Source organism: Epinephelus fuscoguttatus, linkage group LG18 (assembly GCF_011397635.1).
Source record: "Epinephelus fuscoguttatus linkage group LG18, E.fuscoguttatus.final_Chr_v1".
NCBI classification, from domain to species: domain Eukaryota; kingdom Metazoa; phylum Chordata; class Actinopteri; order Perciformes; family Serranidae; genus Epinephelus; species Epinephelus fuscoguttatus.
In genome coordinates, this window is record NC_064769.1 from 30994539 (window position 1) to 31017754 (window position 23216).

At 43.9% G+C, this 23216-nt stretch overlaps 1 protein-coding gene across 2 annotated transcripts in view; it reads right to left on the bottom strand.

Annotated features, from left to right (window-relative positions):
* The window catches only part of rxraa (retinoid X receptor, alpha a), a 125082-nt gene that overhangs the window by 44318 nt on the left and 57548 nt on the right, over positions 1–23216 (bottom strand). For both annotated transcript variants that reach the window (XM_049603511.1, XM_049603512.1), the window contains exon 3: positions 7743–7981. In XM_049603511.1, the coding sequence (XP_049459468.1) occupies positions 7743–7981 (239 nt within the window). The remainder of the gene's footprint in view (positions 1–7742; positions 7982–23216) is intronic.

The window sequence follows — 23216 nt, forward strand, 5'->3', positions numbered from 1 at the left end:
TCTTTAAGAGATGAAAGATTTTCTCTACAAGAAACTAAAGAACTGTGCACTAAATGTCTAGTGAAACATAACTACATTAATTCTACACATTAGTTACATTTCCTTGAACTACCATTGCTGGGGTAAAAAAGCGGCCTCTAAAACTGCATGTAATTGCTACCTGGAGACAGCTTTGGCAAAAAAAATTCTTCTCCCCCATCCATTTGAGGGTTGATTGACGTTAGAGAGCCTTAACTGTTCTCCTGGGACCCTACACACAGCCCCTTTGTGCAGCCATTAGAGCCCTGCAACCATGATGTCATGCAGAGCGACTACAGCAAGGTCCATCAAAGTCCAGAGCAGCGGAATGGACCTTTATTACTCCCACACAGGAAGAAGGCTGAGGTCCACTACTCTCCCTCTCTCCCTTTCTTCCTTTCTCTTGAGTGTGTTGTGCCCCTGTCTCCTAGCGACCATCGCCTAAATACAACGTACCCAAACCCAGCGCATGACATCACCACCGCCGTTCATTTATAACTTATTAAGCGCGTGTTCCATCTCCTGTAAAACATTTACACCTTTTTTGCATTACTGTTTCTTCTGTGTTCCACTCAAGAAACACTCGAGCTTTATATGGATTTCTAAGGCGTATTGAGAGGCACTGGAGGCCTGTTGTTGGTTTAGGATTCTCAGGAAGGTTTCAGTGGGAGAGCGCAGAAGCCAGAGGGGCACAGACTGAGGGAGTCGGCAGCGGTCCGAAGATAAAGAACCGCTTTTTTCCCACAAAAAACAACACTCTCTCCATTGTCATTGGAAGTGTAAAATGTACTCCAACCCTGCGTATAATCTCTACCAGCTGCTTGGAGAATTGTGGTGTCTGTGATCCAAAGATGGTCTGTATGGCAAGTGAGTTCAAGCCTACAGACACAACCACTGATGGGTCCGATCCTATTGGGCATTGCTGTGGCGTGGCTCCACCCCCTGACCAGATACCAGGGGAGATGTCTCGCCATATCTCCCATCAAACAGCTCCAGAAAAAAAGAGAGATGACAAACCTAATAATGGCAAAACCACCTAACGAAAGACAAAGCATCCATTTTGCGTTGGAGGCGACGTCTTTGTGTCAAACTCTGTTTGCCGACTGCATGTGTGGGCCACTACAGAACAATGCAGATGTTTCTTCTGATGATCAACAATATGCACAGTATATGGCCAGGATGCACAGAATAGATGCAACAATATAAGAAGTATGCAACCACAGCATGTCAGTGTGTCTAGATGTTTAGGACAGAGCTCAAGGGGAAGTATTGTTGTTTGAGATGTAAGAATTGGCTGATGATAAAGGACCGTCTCTCTCTTTACATGTGGTTTGGCTGTCGTAGGATGTAAGATTCCAGTAAGAATGGGAGTTTTGTCCAACCCGTTCTCTGCTTTCATCATGTTGTCATTTACGTCTTTGAAGTAGGGGATAGTTAAGGCTCATTGTTTTCAGTTTGTACCAGTTTTCATTGGAAATCCCACAGGTTTTAATGAGAACCAGAGCAATTTAATGAGATTTCCACCTGGATTTTATATTCCCATGCATTGAAAAGTTGGGTTTCTGCTAAAAGAAGACACTGATGATTGCAGTTTACGGTAACCAAGGTCTTCCTGTGATGAGAGACTTAAAAAGACAGTAAAAAACTAGAAAAATATGCCCCCCAGTTGTATGCCTCCAGGCACCGGTCTAGTTTCTCTTACAGTTTACATCCACGGCTGTGAAAACATGGATGCTTCACACACATCTTTCCCGCAGCAGCACAGACTGATACAATCAGCAGAGTTTCAAGGTGAGCACCCAAGATTAGTGCCACCATTTCAGTATCTGCCCGAATGTCTCCTCTTCTGTTCCTGTGTGTGTTTCATGCAGAATATTATGTCGTCACAGTGAAGCTGACCTTTGACCTTTTGGATGTAAAATGTCATCATTATATCTAATTAGACCTCTGTGTGAAGTTTGTCAGAATTAGCGCAAGAATTCTTGATTTACAGCCAACACCATGTTTTGTGAGGTCACACTGTACATGACCTTTGACATACAACCACCAAATTCTGATCAGTTTATTTTTTCAGTCCAAGGATGTTTGTGTCAAATTTGAGAAATACCCTAAGGGTGTTCTTGAGATATTGCGTTCATAAGAATGATACAGATGCAAGGTCACAGTGACCTTGACCTTTGACCACTAAAATATAGTCAGTTTGATGGTTGAGTCCAAGTGGATGTTTCTGCCGAATCTGAATTTCCCTCAAAGCATTCATGGGATATCACGTTCAAAAAGAATGAGATGGATGCAAGGTCACAATGAACTTGACCTTTGACCTATGACCAACAAAATGTTAACGGTTCATCTCTAATTTCAAGTGTACTTTTGCAACAAATTTGGAAAAGTTCCCTCAAAGTGTTCTTGAAACACATTCACAAGAATGGGACAGACGAACAGATGGACAGAGGGGTGGACAGACAATCCCAAAACATGATGCCTCTGGCTACGGCTATCGCTAGCGCGGAGGCATAAAAACAGAAAACTGGAATATAAGGTACAGCTATAGTGGTTGCCAGTTTTAAACAATTTTTTTTTTTTTCTCTGACGTCTTTCTTATATAACATACTGTACATGTGCAGTGAGTTCTTTAAGAATAATACACATTGAAATGCAAAATGTGTGTGGTCATAGGTGCATAATGAGTTTGTGTGTGTGTGTGTGTGTGTGTGTCCATGCCTATGTGTTTAGGCGTGTGTGTGTGGTTAACAAAAGGCGGGGGCCTTGTACTGGCCTCTGGGTGGTTAAGTATGGAGGAGGCTGAGCTGTGACCCCGTTCCAGTCAACTGCTCATGAAAACAGCAAGTCAGCCGAGTGTTAAGAGCAAGTGGCATACGCCGTCTGACTCAAATCACGTCTCATCACAAGTGCCGCGCCTCACGACCACGGGGCCCTGACACCGTCTTTAACCTCTGAGCCGCGCTGTTTGCATCAAACCGCCGTTCCCCCACCCTCACTGAGCAACAGTCGGCAGCTTCTGCAGTCTCAGTTATGCAAATGTTCACGGTTAACAGCTCAAATCCTCAAACATGAGTACCTGTCAGATTTAGGGCTGGGTACCATTTGAAACGTTTCTACACTGGCGCTAATACGACACTGGAGTTATGGTGGAATAAACAATACTTTTTTTAATGCCTTGCTTTGAGTGATAAAATCTTTTTTTTCATCATTTTTACTTTCTTCAGATTCCCTTATTAGCATTTATAGGCTGAATATGAACATTTAAGAACTGTTTTATAATAACACACTACAAAACAGCTGTACACAGGTACAGTCTAAGTGTTAACCTATTTGTAAAGAAACAGAACTCCTGTGGGCACCTTTTAGTGGAGGCTGGTGTATAAATTAAATTAAGTTAAGTGCAGATACAACAAAGTCAGCCAAACTTATCCATGGTATCAGTTTCTAATGTTCGTTAAACACAAGCACCAAAACAAAAGCATCTAAAAAAAGGACAGTAGATTAAGGAGACAAAAGTCAACTCAAACAATGCCAACTCTCAGTATTTGCAATACTTGTTGCGGTAGACACAATTCAATTATTGCAGAAAAACTATTGAGGTTTAAGGTCAATGTGGAGTCAGGATAAGGGCATTCTCAGAACCCATCGGTTGTATTCAGCGTCTGTCTTCTGGCAGACGGCGATACAGCCTCTGGGGGCAGACCCCCAATTTTTTGGCATTCTGGTTTGATTTGGGTGGAGGAGGCGAATTTCCGTTTCCAACTTCCATTTATATATAAGTAAATATGCTGAACCATTGCGATGGTTTCAGAGTTTGCAGTGACGCCAGTTGTGTTCCGCCTCATTAGTTCAGCACACGGACCGTTTAACCTGGCAGCAACTGCAGCCGGCTCAAACGTGATTGGTCAATATCACGTGGACTACAAACAGCCTACAACCGGAAACCAGGGCTCTTCCACTCTTCTTCCAGAGGCAAGATCTCCGGGGTTTGCCTACAGACTCTACATTTACTGAATGTAGAGTCTGTATATAGAAACTAGGATAAGGGAGGTTCTGCTTCACCACCAGTGTTGTCCATGAACATGCACCGGCATGCCGTTTTTGTGTTGAAGGCTGTTTGCTCATTGTGTTAAATCTAAACCAACCATTTTCCTTCACGTAACCATGGAGGGGGGCATTATGCAGGCATTAACAGGAGGAAAACACTATTTGATGAGGGAGCAGAAATTTCAACAGCTGCATGGCTAGTGCAACTGGCAATTCAGACAATGCAGTTACCGGAACTGCTGAAGTTTTATGAACCAGTCAGAATTGACTGTAATGAGAAAAAAAAAATCATGCCAGCAAAGAATTCGAAAAGACACATTAAGTTGAAGCATCCAAACAGACTTGGGAAATATCTGCGGGTGAATAATGATCCAGAGATTTTATTTTAGTCTAAAAAAATGGAAAGTAACTTACACTAGTTAATTTTTTGGACTATGAACTTCAAAAATACAAAATTCTAATTGTGAACCATGAACGTGAGCCACTACATTTAAATCTCTGTGACCTGAACTTTAGGCTTGTTCTTGTGAAGTGTGAACGTGCACAACACTGGTAAACACACGCTGGCATCTTGAAACGGGTGGAGAGCCTTGACGAAGAGGGTGGGACTCTATCATCCACCCTGACCAAAACTAATCCATCGTATAGCTGCTCGATGAAGAAAGGGTCGTGCAGAAAAACGTGTGTGTTTTTAAAAGGAAGATATTGTTTCATGATACTTAAATTTAGGCATCATATCAGAACTAGTTTCGTTTTTCGACGCCAAGCCCTAATTTCAGGTTCACATATGCTGCCATTCTTAGTCACATCCAGGTGTCTATATTCGACAACTCAAAGAGGAAAATGTGGTGCCGATGGTCATTTTTATGGCGCCTTTACCCATGTGCCAGCTGTTTAACCAAATTCAAAACTATGCAGCTCTGTTAACGACTAGAAACCAGACATGACCTGTAACACAAGTCAATACAGCTGCAATTACTGTATATACAGTATTAAAACTGTCACCAGTGACAGAAGTAGCTGTTATCTGCTCTTTAAACAGCAGGATTGGCCAATAGGCAGTAATGATCAGCTAGTAAAAAAGCCTGTCTACAATATGTGATACTTTTCATGATAGCAATAACTTTTAAGATGTAAATATGTACACTCAGAAAGTAAAAGACCACTTAAGCTCCTGTTCATCCCAATGAGACAGACTGAGACAGACAATCAACTGTAACGTTTGCTTCCTAAACACCCAACCTGCATACAAAGTATGGCGCTCCGGGACAGAAACAGCAGCACAGATGAAAGTGTTGGAATTAAAAAGTGTAGCGGAATCAGAAGGAGAGGAGTGGTGGTGGCTGTGGTGGGGAGAGGGCTTTCGAGCAATGAAAGATTCTGGCCGCTTTCTGAAAGTGCCCCTAATCCACCCTTAACTCCATTACATGTGGGACACTTTGACGATAAGCCCAACAATAGCCAAAGAGAGCCCATCCCAAATAGCATCACATTGCCGACACACTTAAACACAATTATTCACAAACACAAAAAAGGGCAGCCACTGCATTTTGGGGGGAAACAATTTCAATTTTAGATATGGCTCGAGACGGAAACTGGGCCACTGCAAGCTTTGATGTCTTAATTGTGTGTGTGCGTGTGTGTGTGTTTTTAATACCAAAGAAACCAAGGCTTATTGATGGAACAAAAAAAAAAACGATGGAGACAGAGAGGAAGAGACAGGAAATAGAGATGGTGTGAAAGAGACAAGGCGTAAGAAAACAAGAAAGGCGGAAAAAAAAAAGAGCGGAAAGAGGACAGCCGGAGAAGAAGAAGAATGAAGGGCGAAAGAAGAAAGCAAAATATGGTGGGAGAGAGTGACAAATATGCCTCAGATATGGAAGACAGAGTGACAGAGCAAAGTAGTGTGGAATCCCTGTTGAATAGGCCTTGATTAACTGTGGCATGGGGTCAAAGCAGGGCCTCTGTCTGCTGGGGCCTGGCTTAGGGAAATTATATGCGTGTGGGTGTGTGTGTGTGCGTGCAACTGTAAGCGACTGTAATTTGCACTTCTGAGACATGTGAATACAGTTTGTAAGACATGCTACTCAACCGTTTGGTTAGTTTACAGGGCAATTGTGTTTCTTTGTGAATACACAGAGAAACCTCATGACACCATGGCGAAGGCTACTGAACATCAAACTTTCTGGTGTCTGACTGTAGCTTGGCCCTAAATCCACTGTGACTTCTAAGACTTACTTGTTTATTAAAAGGAATAGTTCAACAATTTGCTCATTCACTTTCTGGGCAAGGGGATAAATGAGATGATCAATTGGCTCTCGTGTCTGTCTGTTTGATATGAGGCTACAGTGAGGAGATGGCTAGCTTAGCTTAGCATAGGAAGTGGAAACAGGGAGAAACATTATAAAAAAGCTTACAAGCACCGCTAAATCTCTTTGTTGTAACATGGGTACATATCAGGCGTCTTAATTAAACTTCTTTGCAGGATTTAGTGTAATTCAGGGAACATGTTTACTTACTAGAAACCCAAACAAATCAGAAATCAACAACTCTCAAAGTTTTCAAAGTACTGGAGGAACAAATTTGTGACTAGATATTTGCCATTCTTAAGACCTCAAAAAGATTTTGAAACCTCGGTGTGGGGTCTGGGGGTCCTACCCCTGAAATGTCTGAGTTTCAATAACTTTGTTCAATGGATCCTGGTGACTTTGAAATATTAACTACACTGCAATACATTGAATTTTGTCTACTTTTTGGTTCGTGACCCTGGTACTCCAGAAAAGTATCAGGAGGAAGGAGGGATGCCATAGGCTGTAGGCTTGGCCTGCGCCAGAGACCCACAGCTGGCTGTCCTCCCTAAGCCACACACCCCTAGGTCTAAATGCCTAAATGAGGCAGAATAGGAAGCTCATAGTCTCTGGAAGACAGCTGGGTACTCCATTGCGGTGGAGTAGCGCAAGCCGAGTCTCCCCCAACCCCAAAGGCACCCCTAAAACCCTCACTAGAGCATCCTGTCAGACTTATGTGCGTGACGAGGTGTCTACTGGCAGCCAAGCCTGACTCAAAGGGTGCCCCTCTCAGACTCTCCAGGGTCGGAGAAGGAGGAGGAGAGGAAGAAGCGCCAACAGGTAGTGAACAGTGCACTGTGAGTTGTAAAGCTTCGTCCATGCTGTACAGTGCCAGGAACAGGTTGTGGTAGCGAAAAGGGGGGGAAAAAAAGTGTGACAATTTTTCATAAATTGGGAGAAATACGGGAGAATTGGGACTCCAGAAAGAAATCAGGACAGTGCAATGAGAAACGTGAGTCTCCCGGGAACAACAAGAGGGTTGGCAAGTATATTGCCTCTGGAAATGTGGAATAAAACCTCAATTTCACCCAAACTGGACTAGTAAGGCTTGACACACAGTGCATGAGCACAGACCGCTAACTTCAAACTAACATGCATATTACAAACTTAACTACATGCCGTCTTTCCATAACGAGTGAAACATGGCCCATACAGAGACCACAAGCTTTGGACACTGGATTTAAACTGACCTCTCATTGCCTTGCCAACGTAGTTCCAGGTTTGTGTTAGTGTTTGCTTTAATGTATATAAAAGTAACCTTGAGGAAACTATGTCTGAATACGCAAAAGTGCATGTGCGTATCTGGGAATCTGTCACAGGCCTCACCTGGGGGCTAACGCTGGGGCCGTAGCCCATGCCAGGAGAGTTCATGGAGTGGGGGCCCATGGGCGAACTGATGACGGAGAAGGGTGAGGCCAGGCCGTTCATGGGCGAACTCAGCGTGCTGATGGGAGAGTGGAGGGAGCCTGAGGGCCCCATGGACGTCGGGCTGAGCAGAGACGGGTGCATTCCCCGGTGGGACGTGGGGGAGCCCAGGGGCGACGAGGGCACCTGGCCCGACGAGTCTGTTTGGAAAAAGAAAAGAAAAAAAATGAGGGACTTTAGACTGAAATCTTAAAAATGTTGTGCACGTACATCTTTAGATTTTATTTAAAAGGACATTTTCACACTTGAGCTAATTTAAGTTTGTCCTGTCCAAAGTCGTTGGCACCAAGAATCCAGCACATCTGGTAAAGTGTGAGACCAGTTGTTGAATCTGAGCGCGGTCCAGGAAAATGGACAATTCAGCAAAAACAGTTCAGACAATTAAATCCAACAATAGCTCCTGTGAAAAAGCTCAACCCTAACATTTGAGTCAGTGGAGGCTGAATATGATTACAACACAGTGCTTCTTTGCTCTCTCTCACTGGTTCAGTCCCTCAATGAAAAGTTTATCTGATCCCAAGTGCTTCCCTCAGAGATCTATGAGGACAGGATGTATATCTGTGATGTACTATATATGGAGTTGATGAGCGGAGTTGTGGCCTCAGAGAATTAAATATACGACCTTGTGCCGGAGCTGAGGGGAAACCTGCAGCGAGATTGAAATCAGAGGCAGTGATAAGGACAAGCTCATGCACTATTAAGAGTTCGTAAGCTCTTTCTGTCTTTCCTCTCCATCCTAGCCTCAGTCCGACTCGTTACCTTGACTGAGCGGGCCATCTTCCCATCAGCTGTCAACACAGAAGATATGGGGCAGGCGGGAGTGCAAGCACAGGCGGAGGGTACTGGGGTATGTCACTGAGATTTTGCAGACAGGGTCGTGCGCCGATAACAGCTCCCTCCCTGTCGTCTCGTCTTTCAACGCCGCATTTCACTCTTACTTTGCATTCATGATTATCTCTGCCTTTCCTTCTATTTGCGTCCATCTCTGTCCCTCTGCTACTTTTATCCAGTCTGCACTTTTGCACTTCTATTTTTGTTTTGCTTTTTTACAGTTTTTCCTTATGGGTGGCGGGTGTTACTTCATTCAACTCTTGAACAATTATATTTCATAATTATATTGCAAAACTAATTTAATATCTTTGGGTTATAGACTGTTTATTGGACAAAATAAGACATCTGAAAACGACATTTTGGACTCTGAGATTAACGGATTAACTCAGAAAATAATTGGCTGATTAATCGACAATCAAAATTATCGTTAGTTGCTGCCCTTATCATTCTTCTACCTTACCTCAGCAGATGAATTGTGCTGACCTGTATAACCATGGGAGGTGAGATAATAATGAGCAGACTCAATAAGCAGTTCTGTGCATCAATGTGCATTCATGTGATATAGCAGCTTCATTTTTCCACGGTGTCTACAGGTATCAGACACTTAAATTAAGTACTTTTAAAGACCCTTTTAAGATAATTTATAGGTAAATTTAAGACTTAAGTTTGGAGAAATCACCTTTTTCTTATATAGGTAAACATGTCGTGTACAGAGGAAAGTTTTATATAGGAATATGGTTATTAGAGGGATATTTTTGCCAAAAGTATAAAGTAAAATACAGTACTGGGTTCAGTGTTAGGTTGTGTTAGGTTCATCTTTTAAGGCCCAATATTTATAAAATTGAATGTAAGGCATTTTACAGACCTGCAGCCATTCCAACCTGATCATCTTTTATTCTGTCTTTTCTCAATTCACTTTCAATATCACACCCCTACAGCTGACATAAAAAAGCTTAGGTTCACCTCTGATGAGCCCTTCATCCTAACATACCCTCCTCTTATCCCCTGTCCTATTTTGACTCTACAACGTCACCCTCTCTGCAGCAGGGACATGGACTAGTTACGTAATAAGTGTGGCTTGTCCATCACACCCCCATGTTTCATAAGTGACCAGGTTCCCCTGTTTCCGCGCAGTGGAATAAAACTGATGGATGGTTCAATTAGTTGACAGCCCCAGAGTACCGAGTTCAGTTCACAGCTATTTTCCTGGAGTGCTTCGTCTCTGTCCCAGCTGAGTCTACAAGATTTCCTTTCTCTCAGTGTGTGTGTTCTTTGTGCTGTGTGTCTGCTGCAAAGTTTGAATGCAAGACAAAAGAGGGGGAATCTTTGCATCTATGTCCCCTGCATCAGCAATCCTCAGAGCAGCAACCTAGCTGGCAGCTCAGCCAAACCAAACACTTCCTGTACATCCTGCCTGCCTTGCAAGCACTTCCTGTAAGCACGTACACACACATACACACATGGGCCCCATCCTTTTGAAAACAAACACACATCCTTCTTAATAAAGGGCTAACAACAGCTCTGCATCTCACTGTATTAGCTCAGTGTTTAATCCTCTGACTGATACCCCTCAAGCTTCTATCCCTCTGATTACATTTTTTTTCCCTAAAATGCGCCCACCCACATAATTCCTGAAAAATAAAATAAATAAATAAAACGCTCTTCCTGAGCCAGCAATTCCCATAACCCTTTGCCAATTGGGTTTTAATTCAGGCAGATAAAGAGAGCTGTGGTATTAGGGTTGCCAATCTGCCATTGTAGGTCTCAGCAGGGGGGGAGCTCAGCTGACAAGAGTCCCAGCAAGGCCCCACCTCGAGGGGGATGACAGAGACGGGCTGGGAGGTAGATCAGACTGTTTACATCTCCCTCTCTCATTCATGCCTTATGCCTCTCTCTTTCACTTTTTTTGGAGAGGAGCAACAACCAGAGCAGAAAATTAACTGCAACATATTCCATCATCCTTTCTGATGCTCTTTTTCCAGACGAACATGAAGCAAACTGTATGGCTATGTGGTCGGATTGTATGTGAATGGTCTTATTTGGGAAAAGCCCCCAGAACATATAGATATCTCACAGCACAATGTGTGTGTGTGTGTGTGTGTGTGTGTGTGTGTGTGTGTGTGTGTGTGAGTGTGTGAGTGTGTATGTTTATTCTTGTTGGAGTTGGGTTGCCAGTGTAGGATTACAGCAGGATGAAAAGGACTCTGTCCTAATCCTCCCCAGAGAGGGGAGGAGAGGAGAGGAGAGGAGAGGAGAGGAAACGAGGAGATGAGAGGAGAGGAGAGGAAAGGAAAGGAAGGAGAAGAGATGGGTGGCGAAGACACAACATGAGGAGAGGAAACAAAGAGATGAGGGGAGGGACTGAAAAGATGCACACAGAAAAAAGAGGAAAGGAAACAAGGAGGGGAGAGGAAAGCAGTGGATGGGGAGGAGCAGAAAAGACCTACAAGAAGAGGAGGAAGAAAGAAAACAAAAGGGAAAGAGAGGAGAGGAGCAACTGGAAAGATACACACAGAAAAGAGAGGAGAGGAGAGGAGAGGAGAGGAGAGGAGAGGAGAGGAGGAGCTGAAATTACCTACAAGGAGAGAAAGAGGGGAGAGACAGTACAACAAGCTGAGAAAGAACTGAAAAGACGCACAAGGAGAGGAGAGGAAAGGAAACAAGGAGAGGATGAGGAAAGGAGCTGAAAAGACGTACAAGAAGAAAAAGAGGAAAGAAAACAAGGAAAGGAGAAGAGAGGAGAGGAGTTAGGACAATCAGGACAATTTAAGAAAAAGGTAAAGCAAAGTAGCGGGAAGAGGAAAAAGACAACACAAGGAGGGGAAACAAAGGGATGAGGGGAGGAACTGAAGAGATTCACACAGAAAAAGAGAGGAAAGGAAACTAGGTGAAGAGAGAGACAGGAAAGTCAAACAAAAGACAAGCAGGAAAATTATGAAAGTTTTTTTTCCATACAGTTTAACAGTGTGATTTACACTACTGCCTGTATTTCTACATACACCCTTTTCATCCCAACCTGTTGAAGTGGAAAGTGAAACATGGTTTACCAGCAGAGAAAACACGGCAAGCTGAGGCGGTCTGCAAAAAGCATAAAATAAACATGCTCGCAAGATGAGATAAGAGAGTGTAAAAAAAGAGAGGCAGTGAGCGAGGGAAGGGCAGTAGAGGACAGGAGAGGAGAGAAGGGACAGGAGAGGAGAGGAGAGGAGAGGAGAGGAGAGGAGAGGAGAGGGAAATAATGACTGAAGCATTCACGAAACAAGTGGCAGTTGAGACTCGTGTTTAGATAGAGGTTACAGTGCTTCTGAGTGTTGTCGTCCGCAGCCTCGGCCTGTCAATAGGCCTCGATCGCTGGGCACACAAAAGCACAACTGACAGCTACAAATAAGCAAATTAGGGCCCATCTTACGGGCAGGCGCAGATGGAGTTCTCCACTTATCACTTCTGTACTCCATACAAGCATCTCCTATTTCTAAACAATGCTCCCCTCCCTCGCTCTCGCCTTTCTCGCTCTTTTGTTCTGCCGTTGGGTGTGATTACACAGAGGAAATTTGCCAATTTGCGTTCTGGCTGTAGCTGGCTCGTGCATTTTGAATATGATAAATGGACGATTGAGATGAGGATGGATGATGAGATGAAAGGTGACAGTGCTAAACAGACAAACGACAGCGTGTGGCGTTCATCCAGACGCTCGACACAACCTGTGTTTACGGTTTTCTGACAGGCAATCTGTTGCGCTTGTGATTAATGGTCGTCCTTTCCAGAAAAATGACTCCATCTGTCTTTTGTTCAACAGCAAAGGTGGAAATACCTATGATAATGTGTTTATGTTTGTTGGGAATAAAAGCAAAATGAAGTTAAGAGGTGCCATGATCATCATGAAGAGTGAGTTTAAGAAGCATGATGTGTGGTGGACAAGTTGAAAATGTTTTTTACAGAAGAGTGGCTAGAATGCATTTTAACTTTAAATGTAGTTTTTGTCGCTGCAATAAACACTGATATGATGGTTGAGGAATACAGACCACCTGACTTGCATGCTGGAGGCTACAGTTCACATGCAGTCTCTCTCAAACTGTCAACACTGTTTTCTTTTACCCATTAAAGTGACCAACCCCCAACGTTAAAGCTGTATATGTTACTTAAAGCTTGCCTATAATTCAGAAGGTGGAGGTGGCTGAGCCAGCGACTTGTAGCTGCTGGTGCTAAAAGGCGCTAACAACAGCTGACAGAGCTACCAGTGCTGGGACGACCTGTGGATCGGGACAGCATTATCAGTGGTAGCCGTCCTTTGAGCACAGTGCAGAACAGCTGTGATTAGCTAGCCAGTGGGATACACTCAGGCACTGCAGGCCCTGACACGCCATGCCTCAGTCGGCCATCAGTCAATGTTGGGCTTGTTGGCCCTTGTTAGCTTTTTTCCCGCAGATTCAGCATGTTAGGCTGGTGTCTAGTCGGTGAATGAAATCACAAGAAGAGAAACAGAAGTGAGGAAAGTAAACAAAGAGCTAAAGTCAAGAGGGGGTGAGATCAGAACAAACTTGTTACATAAGGTAAGATTATTTGTCCTTAGCAATTCAGCTTCTAAACAAACAATTTTTCTGATGGTTTGCGTAACTGTTCACTGGCGCACAGGAAATATGCTTTGTTCTTTCAATATTAGATTCTGCTGCTAATGTGCTAACTGGATAACTAGCATCATGACGGTCTTCCAGTGTCCCTTTTTAAAAGACAATTACAGACTACGGCCATCTGCAGGTATGGTTATGGAGTTATTTCCTCTCACACAGGCGAAGAACGTAGGTGCTGGTTAGCCGTCGGCTATGGTCTTTGCAGCCTGTTTATGTGCAACTTTCTGGCTGAGACACAGGCGACATGAGGTGACATAACAGTTGACTTTCGTCGCCGCTAGTGTCTTTGGTGTTGGTTCAATGTGTATGGGCTTTACATACACGCGTGGCAGAAACGGCTTACCACAACAAACCACAGAGAAGCTCGGAAAACAACACAGAGACAGAGACACAGACACAGAGGGAGTTTGACTTCATTCCCAGCTCAGGACGCCATTACTCCACATTATCTTTACCTTTATAAAAGTTGCATTCAAATGTTCCAACTTCTAACTGTAAGTATGCTTTCCCTCTTTTAGTACCATGGTATAACAAGCTTAATCTAGTTTTATAATTGGTTCATACATATATGAAATCTAGCCCATGCCTTCTAAATCTACAGAGGAGCACTAGGGTACAAACTTATGAAGTTCTTAAAGCACTATATCAATCAACTTGAATGTGCTGGATTAATGTACCTCTTTGAGATTGAAATAAATCAATCTAGAAGGGAGAATCACTCTCTGATTGAGACGTCAACAGCTCATACACACGTAACCTGTGCTGAAGTGTTACAACCCAAAAAGATAAGAACCACTGCCTCCACACAGCTTTTATAAAGACTACAAATGACTTGGCTGGCTGCAGAGCTAATACAAACGGTTGCATTCCCTAACTAGCCCATGAGCTCTTGTTGTCTCTACCAGCAGCAAAGGATGATGCATTATAGATGGAGAGTGTACCCCGACACCCCCCACGATAGCCTGAACCATCCCGAGAGCAGATGAAGCCTCTAAGTCTGTCTTTTTTCCTTCTCTGGCTTGTTTATTCACAAGTGGCTCCTGTCACTTGCTGTGTTTTCCCTGTCAATGTCTCTTTCCCCTTACGTCTGGACACCAGTCTGTTTTGTCTTCCCTTCCTCAAAACACATTTACAGTCATAAGCATGTGCCTATGCACAAGCAGACAGATGCTCATTTTTCACTTCGCGGCTAACTCTCCTCCTCTATTATTTATCTACTGGTGCCACAGGGGAGATTTAGTGGAACACGAGGACGTGGGATGCAGCAAAAACAGAAAAGGAGAGCTCATAAATCTCAGTAAATCACATATTTTACGTCCAGTTGAAATTCTGCCTTTAAATCTCCTCTCACGATCAGTGGAACTGACTGTCGATAGTCACATCATAATGCTTTGGATAGTCTCTCACTCTCTCACAAAGGATGCATAGAGCAGTGCCAGTTTTAGGTTAATACCCCTATAGCCTCTGTCCAATCCTGCACTCTCCTGAGACTTCGTTAGAGCTTTCACTGCAGCACAAACACACACAAATACTCACAAACAAATAGAAAAAAATCAGACTGGCTCCATGCAGATCCTTGAGCACACAATGGGTTTTCTATACCACCCTGCTGGCAGTGGGTCAGCCAGGGGATGATGCCATTGGCGAGACAGCAGCCAGGAAAAAAACGATCATTTCATGGATTGACTCTGGCGTAAATGAAGCAGTCATGAGTCACTTGCACCTACACCGCAGCACATAAGCAAACTGCGGCTCCTCAGAGAGAGAAATCTGGATGAAGCTGCGGCCTGTCAACAATAAGGCAGCCCCCATTCTCTTTTTTTTTTTTCGTTCATCTGTTGATTTGAGGCGACAAGCAGATTTTTTATTATTCACAGGGACGTTTTAGGAGAGGCAGGTGAGTCAGATATTGAAGCGCGCCGAGCACCAGAGCACAGTCGGGATGAAACGCTAGTCATTAGCATTTCTCAGGATGTGTTCAGAGGAAGAAGAGAGAAGGGGGGAAAAACATTCAACAAAAAAAACCCAAGAGATTCACTCGGTTGCGTAAAAACCCAGAACCCAAAATAACACAGGAGTCGGTATAACAGCTTCATTTTTAGAGTTTTTACCGCTGATGTCTATATTACCATGACGACAGCAGGATGATGTTTTACTCAACCGTCCATGAAGCTCTGCCTGTGCACCTTTCTGTGTGTTTCAGCAATTAGATCATTACTCATCAGCCTTTTGTTTTCAGCATCACGCTATCATCTCACTGTGATTTCAGTGACACATGCATTTGTGTGCATGAATGCATGTGTGCTCATTAGTCAGGCAATGTCTCCCTACTGTTTTACACTCTATAAACAGACTAATCTGGACCCTTCAGTTACGGTCCAAAGAGTAAATATCCCAATCTGATGTGTTTACTCTAATGGATAGGGGAGACATAGCAGGAGTGTGTGTGTGTGGGGGGGAGTGTGTGTGTGTGTGTGTGTGTGTGTGTGTGTGTGTGTGTTAAGAATGAGTGGGAGTTGGTGTCAGGGGTGGGACCATAACTGGCAGATGATATGTGAACAGGTGATATAAAACATGATGAGCGCCAGCTAAGGTTTTTCACTGCACCTTTTGAAATACTCCAAATATTTCAATTGTTTTTCAGTTGTTCAAAGATTTTCAAAAAGTTGAAAAGAAAACAGAGAAAAGTGGCAAATTTTTTGCATTTTTACAAAACAGGAACAAGTGAATGTTTGGTGTTTTTGCTTGACAAATGACCTTAAGGTCCAGAGTGAAGGAGTGAACCGTGGTCAGAGTGAAGGATTTAAGCACACCACACATCATAGATTTAAGCACACCACACATCATAGGAAAAATGACGATTTGTAACTTGAAACTGCTTTACTCAGTGTTTTTACCGGTTTAAATCACCTGGCTAATTTGTTTTGGAGAGGAAGAGACCTCTGCGGACAATTCGGCTCATGGTACAAAATCCCTAAATATCCCCATTTTTTAAGATAAATATGCAAACCTGAGACTGATCAGAAAAACTCTCGATGCAAAAAACATCCAAGGAGAAATGAACAGCTGCAGATAGTAGCATTTGATCAGCAACCCTGAGACCTGGAACTAAGCAAATGACATCACAGCCTGCTTAATGCACAAGGGATGCCTGTTTTTAGTCATTTGTTCCCCGTGGTCTTTGTGCTTTTTATAATCCCTGCACAATCAAAGATACACTACAGGAGAAAATCATGCATTATGCTGTTTTTTTGCCCCTACGCTTTTATTATTATGAATTATACATCCTCATTACTGTAAACAAGGCTTGAGGAAGGTGCAAAAAGCCATGGAGTGATGGGGGCGTTTGTTTTAACAACTCCTGTCAAGGCGAGATATGATATGATATGATCAGTTACAGTGCAGCTGCAACTATAGCTGCACCTTTGTGACGGCTTGTAAAGTTCTTTTCCAACTATCTGTTCAGGCCCCTATCTGCTGGCATTGGACCAAATAAAAGAGAGAATGTAAAAGCAAAAGAACAAGGCCTTAATGCGGGATAAGTGGCAGAAAGACCCAAAACAGGCCACCCGTAATTTCACAGTAGGTGGGCTGCTAACGACCATCATTTGATGTATCAGTGTTGATATAACCCGATTCTTTTTGCCTGCTGAAACAACTGCCCTCATTAAAGACTTAATTCTTTCCCTCCCACCTCCCTTTTACTCTTTTCTGCCTCTCGCGGGCTCCCTTTATTTTCCTCCCATTTCAATTCATTGCGCTGATATCATGTGGATGAAAGCGCCAGCTCCTGGGGCATGCCGCTGCCCTCGGTGACTCTTAAGTGTCTGAAGAGGCCATGGAGCCGTGGCTGGCCGTGGCTAGGTTCCAGCTAAGCCACAGATTACTGGCGCTATTGCTGGCTGCGTCCCGACTGCCAACACTCTGATCTGCTGATATGGCCTAATTGTTCTCTTTAGCTCAGAGGTGATATACCATCTCTCCCTGGGAGCGCACGGCCAGCTTGCAAGCGGAGTTGCGCAAGACGAAGTCTGAGCTAATGCTGCTAAAAGCAGCAGCACGCAATACTTCAGTTCAACATATCTGATGTACTATTCCTCATGTTCTAGCCGAACTTATAGATAAGGCTGATCTAAAAAAAAATATGGAGAGAAAGCAATCTGGTAGTAGTGTAAAGGCCAATTTCCACCAGATGCGTGTTGGTTGCGTCTGCGCTCCGGCACGGCAGCGGAGCCAATAGGATTCCATTCTAGTCAATGTGTGTGTTTCCACCGGCTGCGGCTGTGCTGCGTTCCGGCTCCGTCTCAGCTGCGGCACTCCGGAGCCCTCCGCAACAGATACGCAGGACTTCTATTTTTGCCGGATGCCAGAGCACAACGCAGCAATTCAGCACAGAGCAGATCGTGCGGGGCAGAAAGTCGTGCACAGAAACACAATAAAACATCCAGTTAATTTTCAAAATAAAGTAGGGCCTACACAGTGTTCACAGCGGATCATATTTCCCTGCACTACACCTTGAAAACTACATAATGGGCAGAGGCAGGCCTGAAGTCAACAGGTCAGAGGTTTTCAGACGTCATTTCACCCCGTGAACACCATGGACGAGGAGATATTAATCATGGCAGTGCACCGAGATGTCTTCCGGTGGAGCTGCACCGCTCCGCACAGCAAACGCAGCCGGTGGGTATTGACAGACGGCGTAGCACGCAGCGGATAACCAGCGCTGCCGTTCTGCAGCGGACACGCATCCAGTGGAAATCCGGCATAAGGGATCAATTATTATGTCTTTTTTTTGGGCATTTTAGCCTTTAATCAACAGGACAGACAAGTGTGAAGGGGAGAGAGAGGGGAAATGACATGCAGGAAATGGCCACAGGCTGGAGTTGACTGCGGCAACAGCCTTGTACATGGGGCGCCTGCTCTATCCACTAAGCCATCAACACCCTGATATTAAAATTGTTTTGAATAAACTGGTGGCATCGCCTCCTGGATGTTCCAAAGCTCTGACAATAGTAGCGTATTTAATAGGACTGTAGTCAACCTATTAAAAACTTGGTTGACTGAAATTCTACCTACTCCTCAACCAATCGATGGGTCGATGGAGAAAATAAAATCTGCCCGTTATCTCTTGATTAACTAAATTGGCCACAGGGTACTAAGTGCACTCTACCCGGTAGCTTTGTGTATACACCAAAGCTTTTTTTCTTGAGGTCAGCATATTGATAGAATTCTTTGCAAAGGGAATGCCATATTATTACACTGTGCTACAAATGGCAGCGGTATGACGAGGTGCTGGGTGTCTTTTCTGTGCCAAGTGTTAGAGGATTGCCATTTTTTCCCTGGTTGCTTAGAGATGAAAAATGTTCAACTTGAGGTAGACGCTGCACCACTGTCACTATGCCGTCAAATCACAGTGTAGTAGGGGCAGGAAAAATATGGCAAAGACCAACCATCACATTGCAGAACAATGACAATGCTAGCCACATAGACCAGCAGATCCGTCCTTTCTCCTAGCATCCTTCATTCTCCCCTTCATCCAGAGCAAGGGCCATAGTAAGTGCTCTCCTTTGTGCCGACATTTTTACTTTGGCAGATTTCCCGAATTATAGCAACCAGACACAACCAAAGCACCACAATTTAAACCTCCTAAACACTCTAGCAAAACACTAGTGATTGTTCCACCAGTGAGAATTTGGTTGGACCAGACTGTATCGACTAACCAGTCGACAAACTGACCAGGTGTTGGCACTAGTATTTAACCATGTTTTGGGAAGACAATGACGGTGTGCAACATACTGACCATTCAGGAAGTGGATGAGTTTATTTTGTTTTTCATTTTGTGTCACAGCAGTCAAGTAGTTGTTCTGTACTTTTTTCTCCCTGCCTTGAAAGATTGTCACCATTGAAATCCTTTAGTTACCGAATTCAAAGTTCTGGTATCCACTGTTGTCCAAATAATTATGGAAATTACGATACAAGCTCTTTAAGGTATCATAGTATCACATTAAAATACTACATACATATAATATTATACAGAAAGTCAATGTAGACCAAATGACCTTGGAGCAAAGTGGTGGTCTCCACTGAAAGTATCTCCTCTGCTTCAACTGTGCCACAAATATGCACCTTTCCCTCGCTTCAACTATTGCTACATCTGAAATTGTCAAAGAGCAACAAGTGGAGAGACGGCACACAAAGAGAGCAAAAAGACCACTGAGTAGCAGATGTAATATACAGATGAAGGACAGCCAGCACGGCGAATGCATCACGCTGGCTGTCCTTCGCTCGGTAGCTTACATGAGGTGCGGCAACTGACAATGGCAGCTGATCAAAGACATGGCGTGGAGCGATAATTACCACTGCAACCTGCGGAGCTGCCTTCAGCAGAGGGAGATTACATTTGCAACTGATGTGCTTCGAGTCTTATTGAGGACCTGTTACCCTTTCAGCAACATGGCAGCTTAGCAAATAGCGAGGGGAAAGTAAGTTAATAAACTCCAACATGTTAAAGAACAACAGGCATTGTGAATGACCTTAACCAAGATGAAGTAAAAATTGATTTTTGGAGTCTGGCGGTTATGTGAGAGCTTCAACACTACTCGTCCTCCTATCCTTGCAGAACCCCTGCCATTAAGTAAATGGGTTATCATTTGTCTCTGTTATAGATTAAGCTAAAAAATATTCTGATGTTTGTCCTGTTAAGATCCTCTGAGCTGTCATATCGGAGACTGCTATATGAATCCCAGTAACCGGGGAAATGCAAGGCAAGCCAGGAAGCCATGATTCATCGAGCTTCCTCTCTTGTTGCACCCAGAGATGAAAATCACAACAGAGGCCCTTATCTGGCTCGCTCACTGCCAAAACACACTTGAAGGCACATGGCCGAGTATATACATATACACACAAACACAGAGAGATAATAACCTGACTGCAACACACAAGATTGAGTGTAATTTAACAACAGCAGCTGCGAGGAATCTGATAACTGCTTCACATTTTAGACAGTCATGTTATCGTAAGTTTGACAACATTAAACCAGGCATGATGATGCATTGCCTCTGCCGAGCAAGTGTCAAGTTTCTGCAAAAAAGAAAACAAATGCCTTCTTCTGTGTTTTAAAGGTCGGGAGGGACACATTCAAAAACACTTAGCATGCTTTGGAAAATTTAATCTGCTACCACAAAAAGTCCTTATCTGTCATGAACTGGGCAACCACACAAACCAAACTTTGCTGTGAAGTCAGTGAGGTCAAATTCTGTAGAAATAACTAAAATTACCACATCACGTTTGTAAGCCTCCGTCAACAAGTCACGTTGCAGTTCGCATCCATATCTACTCAGACTCTAATATACAGTAGTCAGAAATGTGAGGGAGTTTAACAGAAGGTATTAAGTGTATTTCTTATATATGTGGAGGCTTTACACACATCTGCAACCTAGCGGCACTCAAGATCTATAAAATCAGCACAGTTTCAAGGTGGGCACCAAAGATTATGGCGTTGAATAATGGCCAGAAAGTGTTTTGTAAAACATCATGATATCACAGTGAAGCCGACCTTTGACCATTTGGATATCTCTTGCCAAAAATGTGTTTGTGTGGTCACAGTGACCTTGACCTTTGACCAACAAGTTCTAATTAGCTCATTCTTTAGTCCAAGTGGGTGTTCATGCCGTATTTCAAGGAATTCCCTCAAGGCATTCCTGAGATATTGGGTTCACGAGAAAATGACGGATACACATACGGACAACCCAAAAACCTAATGGGCATCTTGACAGCTGTACTTTTAGATACCGTCCCCCCCTCTATTAAATATGAAAGGAGGCCCCCACATGCTTGAGCTTTACACTGCTGACTTGTATAATCAGAAAAGACAAGTCCTGTGATTTTCAGCCTTCTATGATTATATTTACCCTTTACAGCAGGCACATCCTGACCGCTGAGAATATTACTGTCAGGTATTGTCCCCCCTCTATTAAATATGAAAGGAGGCTGAAAATCACAGGACATGTCTGTTCTGATGATACAAGTCAGTGGTCCATGTGTGTTTCTCTTCTATAATACACATTCTACACCTCAGAGGCGACGTCTTTCCACGTACGGGCTTCCTTCTCCTTTCGCATGATGCGCGTCTACATTGAAAGTAATGGGTTTGTGTGTGCAAAAGACGCTACATCTGCACGCCCCCATGCACATACACACATGCTTTAACCAAGGCGGCGGCCAAAATCACCCAGGCGGCCCGCCTTTGTCTTAGATAGGCAGGGAAATAATTAAAAAAATAATAATTTAAAAAGATTAAGTGAATCGCGTATAAATAAACTGAGGAAAGTTACAACAACCAGTGGCATCTAACCAACCAATAAGCTCCCAGTCCAGACCAAAAATCTTTAATGATTTATCATGGTATAGCTTTATTGTCCAGGCCCAGGTTCTACTTCTGCAGCCTGGTATGGGAACATAGCAGGAGGTCGCACCGCAGACTGGTGCCCCTGCTTGCCTATTAATGTATTCAAAAAATGACAAGGAGAATCTGTTGGTGATATCTGCAGTTCAGCCCAGCTGATTAAAGTTCTCCTTCTAAAACCAAAAAGGTTGATTTAGGTTCTACTCAAAATGAAACAAATACACTGACATGTAAATGAGGAGGAGAGAAAAACAGCCACTGATGTGAAGGAGGGGAAGAGGAATTAATCTGCAAGGTGTGTCCGCTCGCTTTTTAAGTGTCTCGCTATGACTCAGTAGTCATAAAGCCATCAGTCTGTGGAGACTAATTATGCCAATTACTAAGGAAGAAAAACAAACTGTCCCTTCCCTCCGGTGACATCAGAATGAGGAATTTGCCGCCTGATGACTTGTTCAGAGGCAGCAGGTGATGGACGATTTCCATTTGTATCGAGGAAGCACTGCAACACATCAAAACTGTGTGTACAGCATGTGTGCGTGTTTGATCCTGCGCAACACCTGGATTGAGCCCATGGCAGATGTTCGTGAACATGGCGCCTCATGTGCAACCCCCCCCACACCTCAGGTGGATTTGGAGAGCAGTATCCCGGCCCATAAAAATGGTTACTGTTCTCCTGCACAAAGCTGGGCGTGTTTACACGTGATTTAGGATAACAGATCCTTTTCAATTAGCGTCGGCTAAGAAAAAGAAGCTGGTTCACATTTAGGTTTTGAGACGCAGAATTAATATCAGAGCCCCTTTTTCAGCAGAATGCTTGAATTTATTGACTATATTACAAGCCTTTCTTTCATCCCCCCCCACTCTGATTATTATTCTTCTGTGACGTGCTGGTCTGTTTGTAATGAAATCCAAATGGAGAAGGTTCTGGCTCCTGGCCCTAAACTGGAACTGCCCCCCTTGTTCTCTTTCTCCCTCTGGGGAACAAGCCTCAGATAAAGGGAAAGGGGAGGATGGGGTAGATGGATCAATAGATGGACACGTAGATGGAGAGATACAGAGATTCATATATAGATAAGAGGGATTCAAATGGGAAGAGGGGAAGGAAGAGAAAGCGGAAGAAAGTCTCAGAGAAAGCTGGAGACCCTGGGGGCCAGTCGGAGGGGATGAGATGGGAAACTATGCGTGTACGTGCTGCAGGAAGAGGCCTACCAAGCCGGGGGGTGGGAGTGAAGGGGACACGCGCCTCAATAAGAGGTGGGTGGGGGTGGGGGGGTGTATGTCCTGACGGTGTGTGTGTATGTGTGTGTTCTGTGTGTGATTGTCACCAGAGGAGTGTACTTTGGATCTGTGCATCGACACACAGCAAACAAATAACACAAAATCCTTCAGGGCGGAGGCGAAGGATCGGAGGGACGCTGTATCCAAGATAAATAAACAAAATCATGAAAATATAGTTGCACTGACTGATGAGGCCCGACCTGACCACCCCCGCCCCCTTCATCCGCCCCCTTC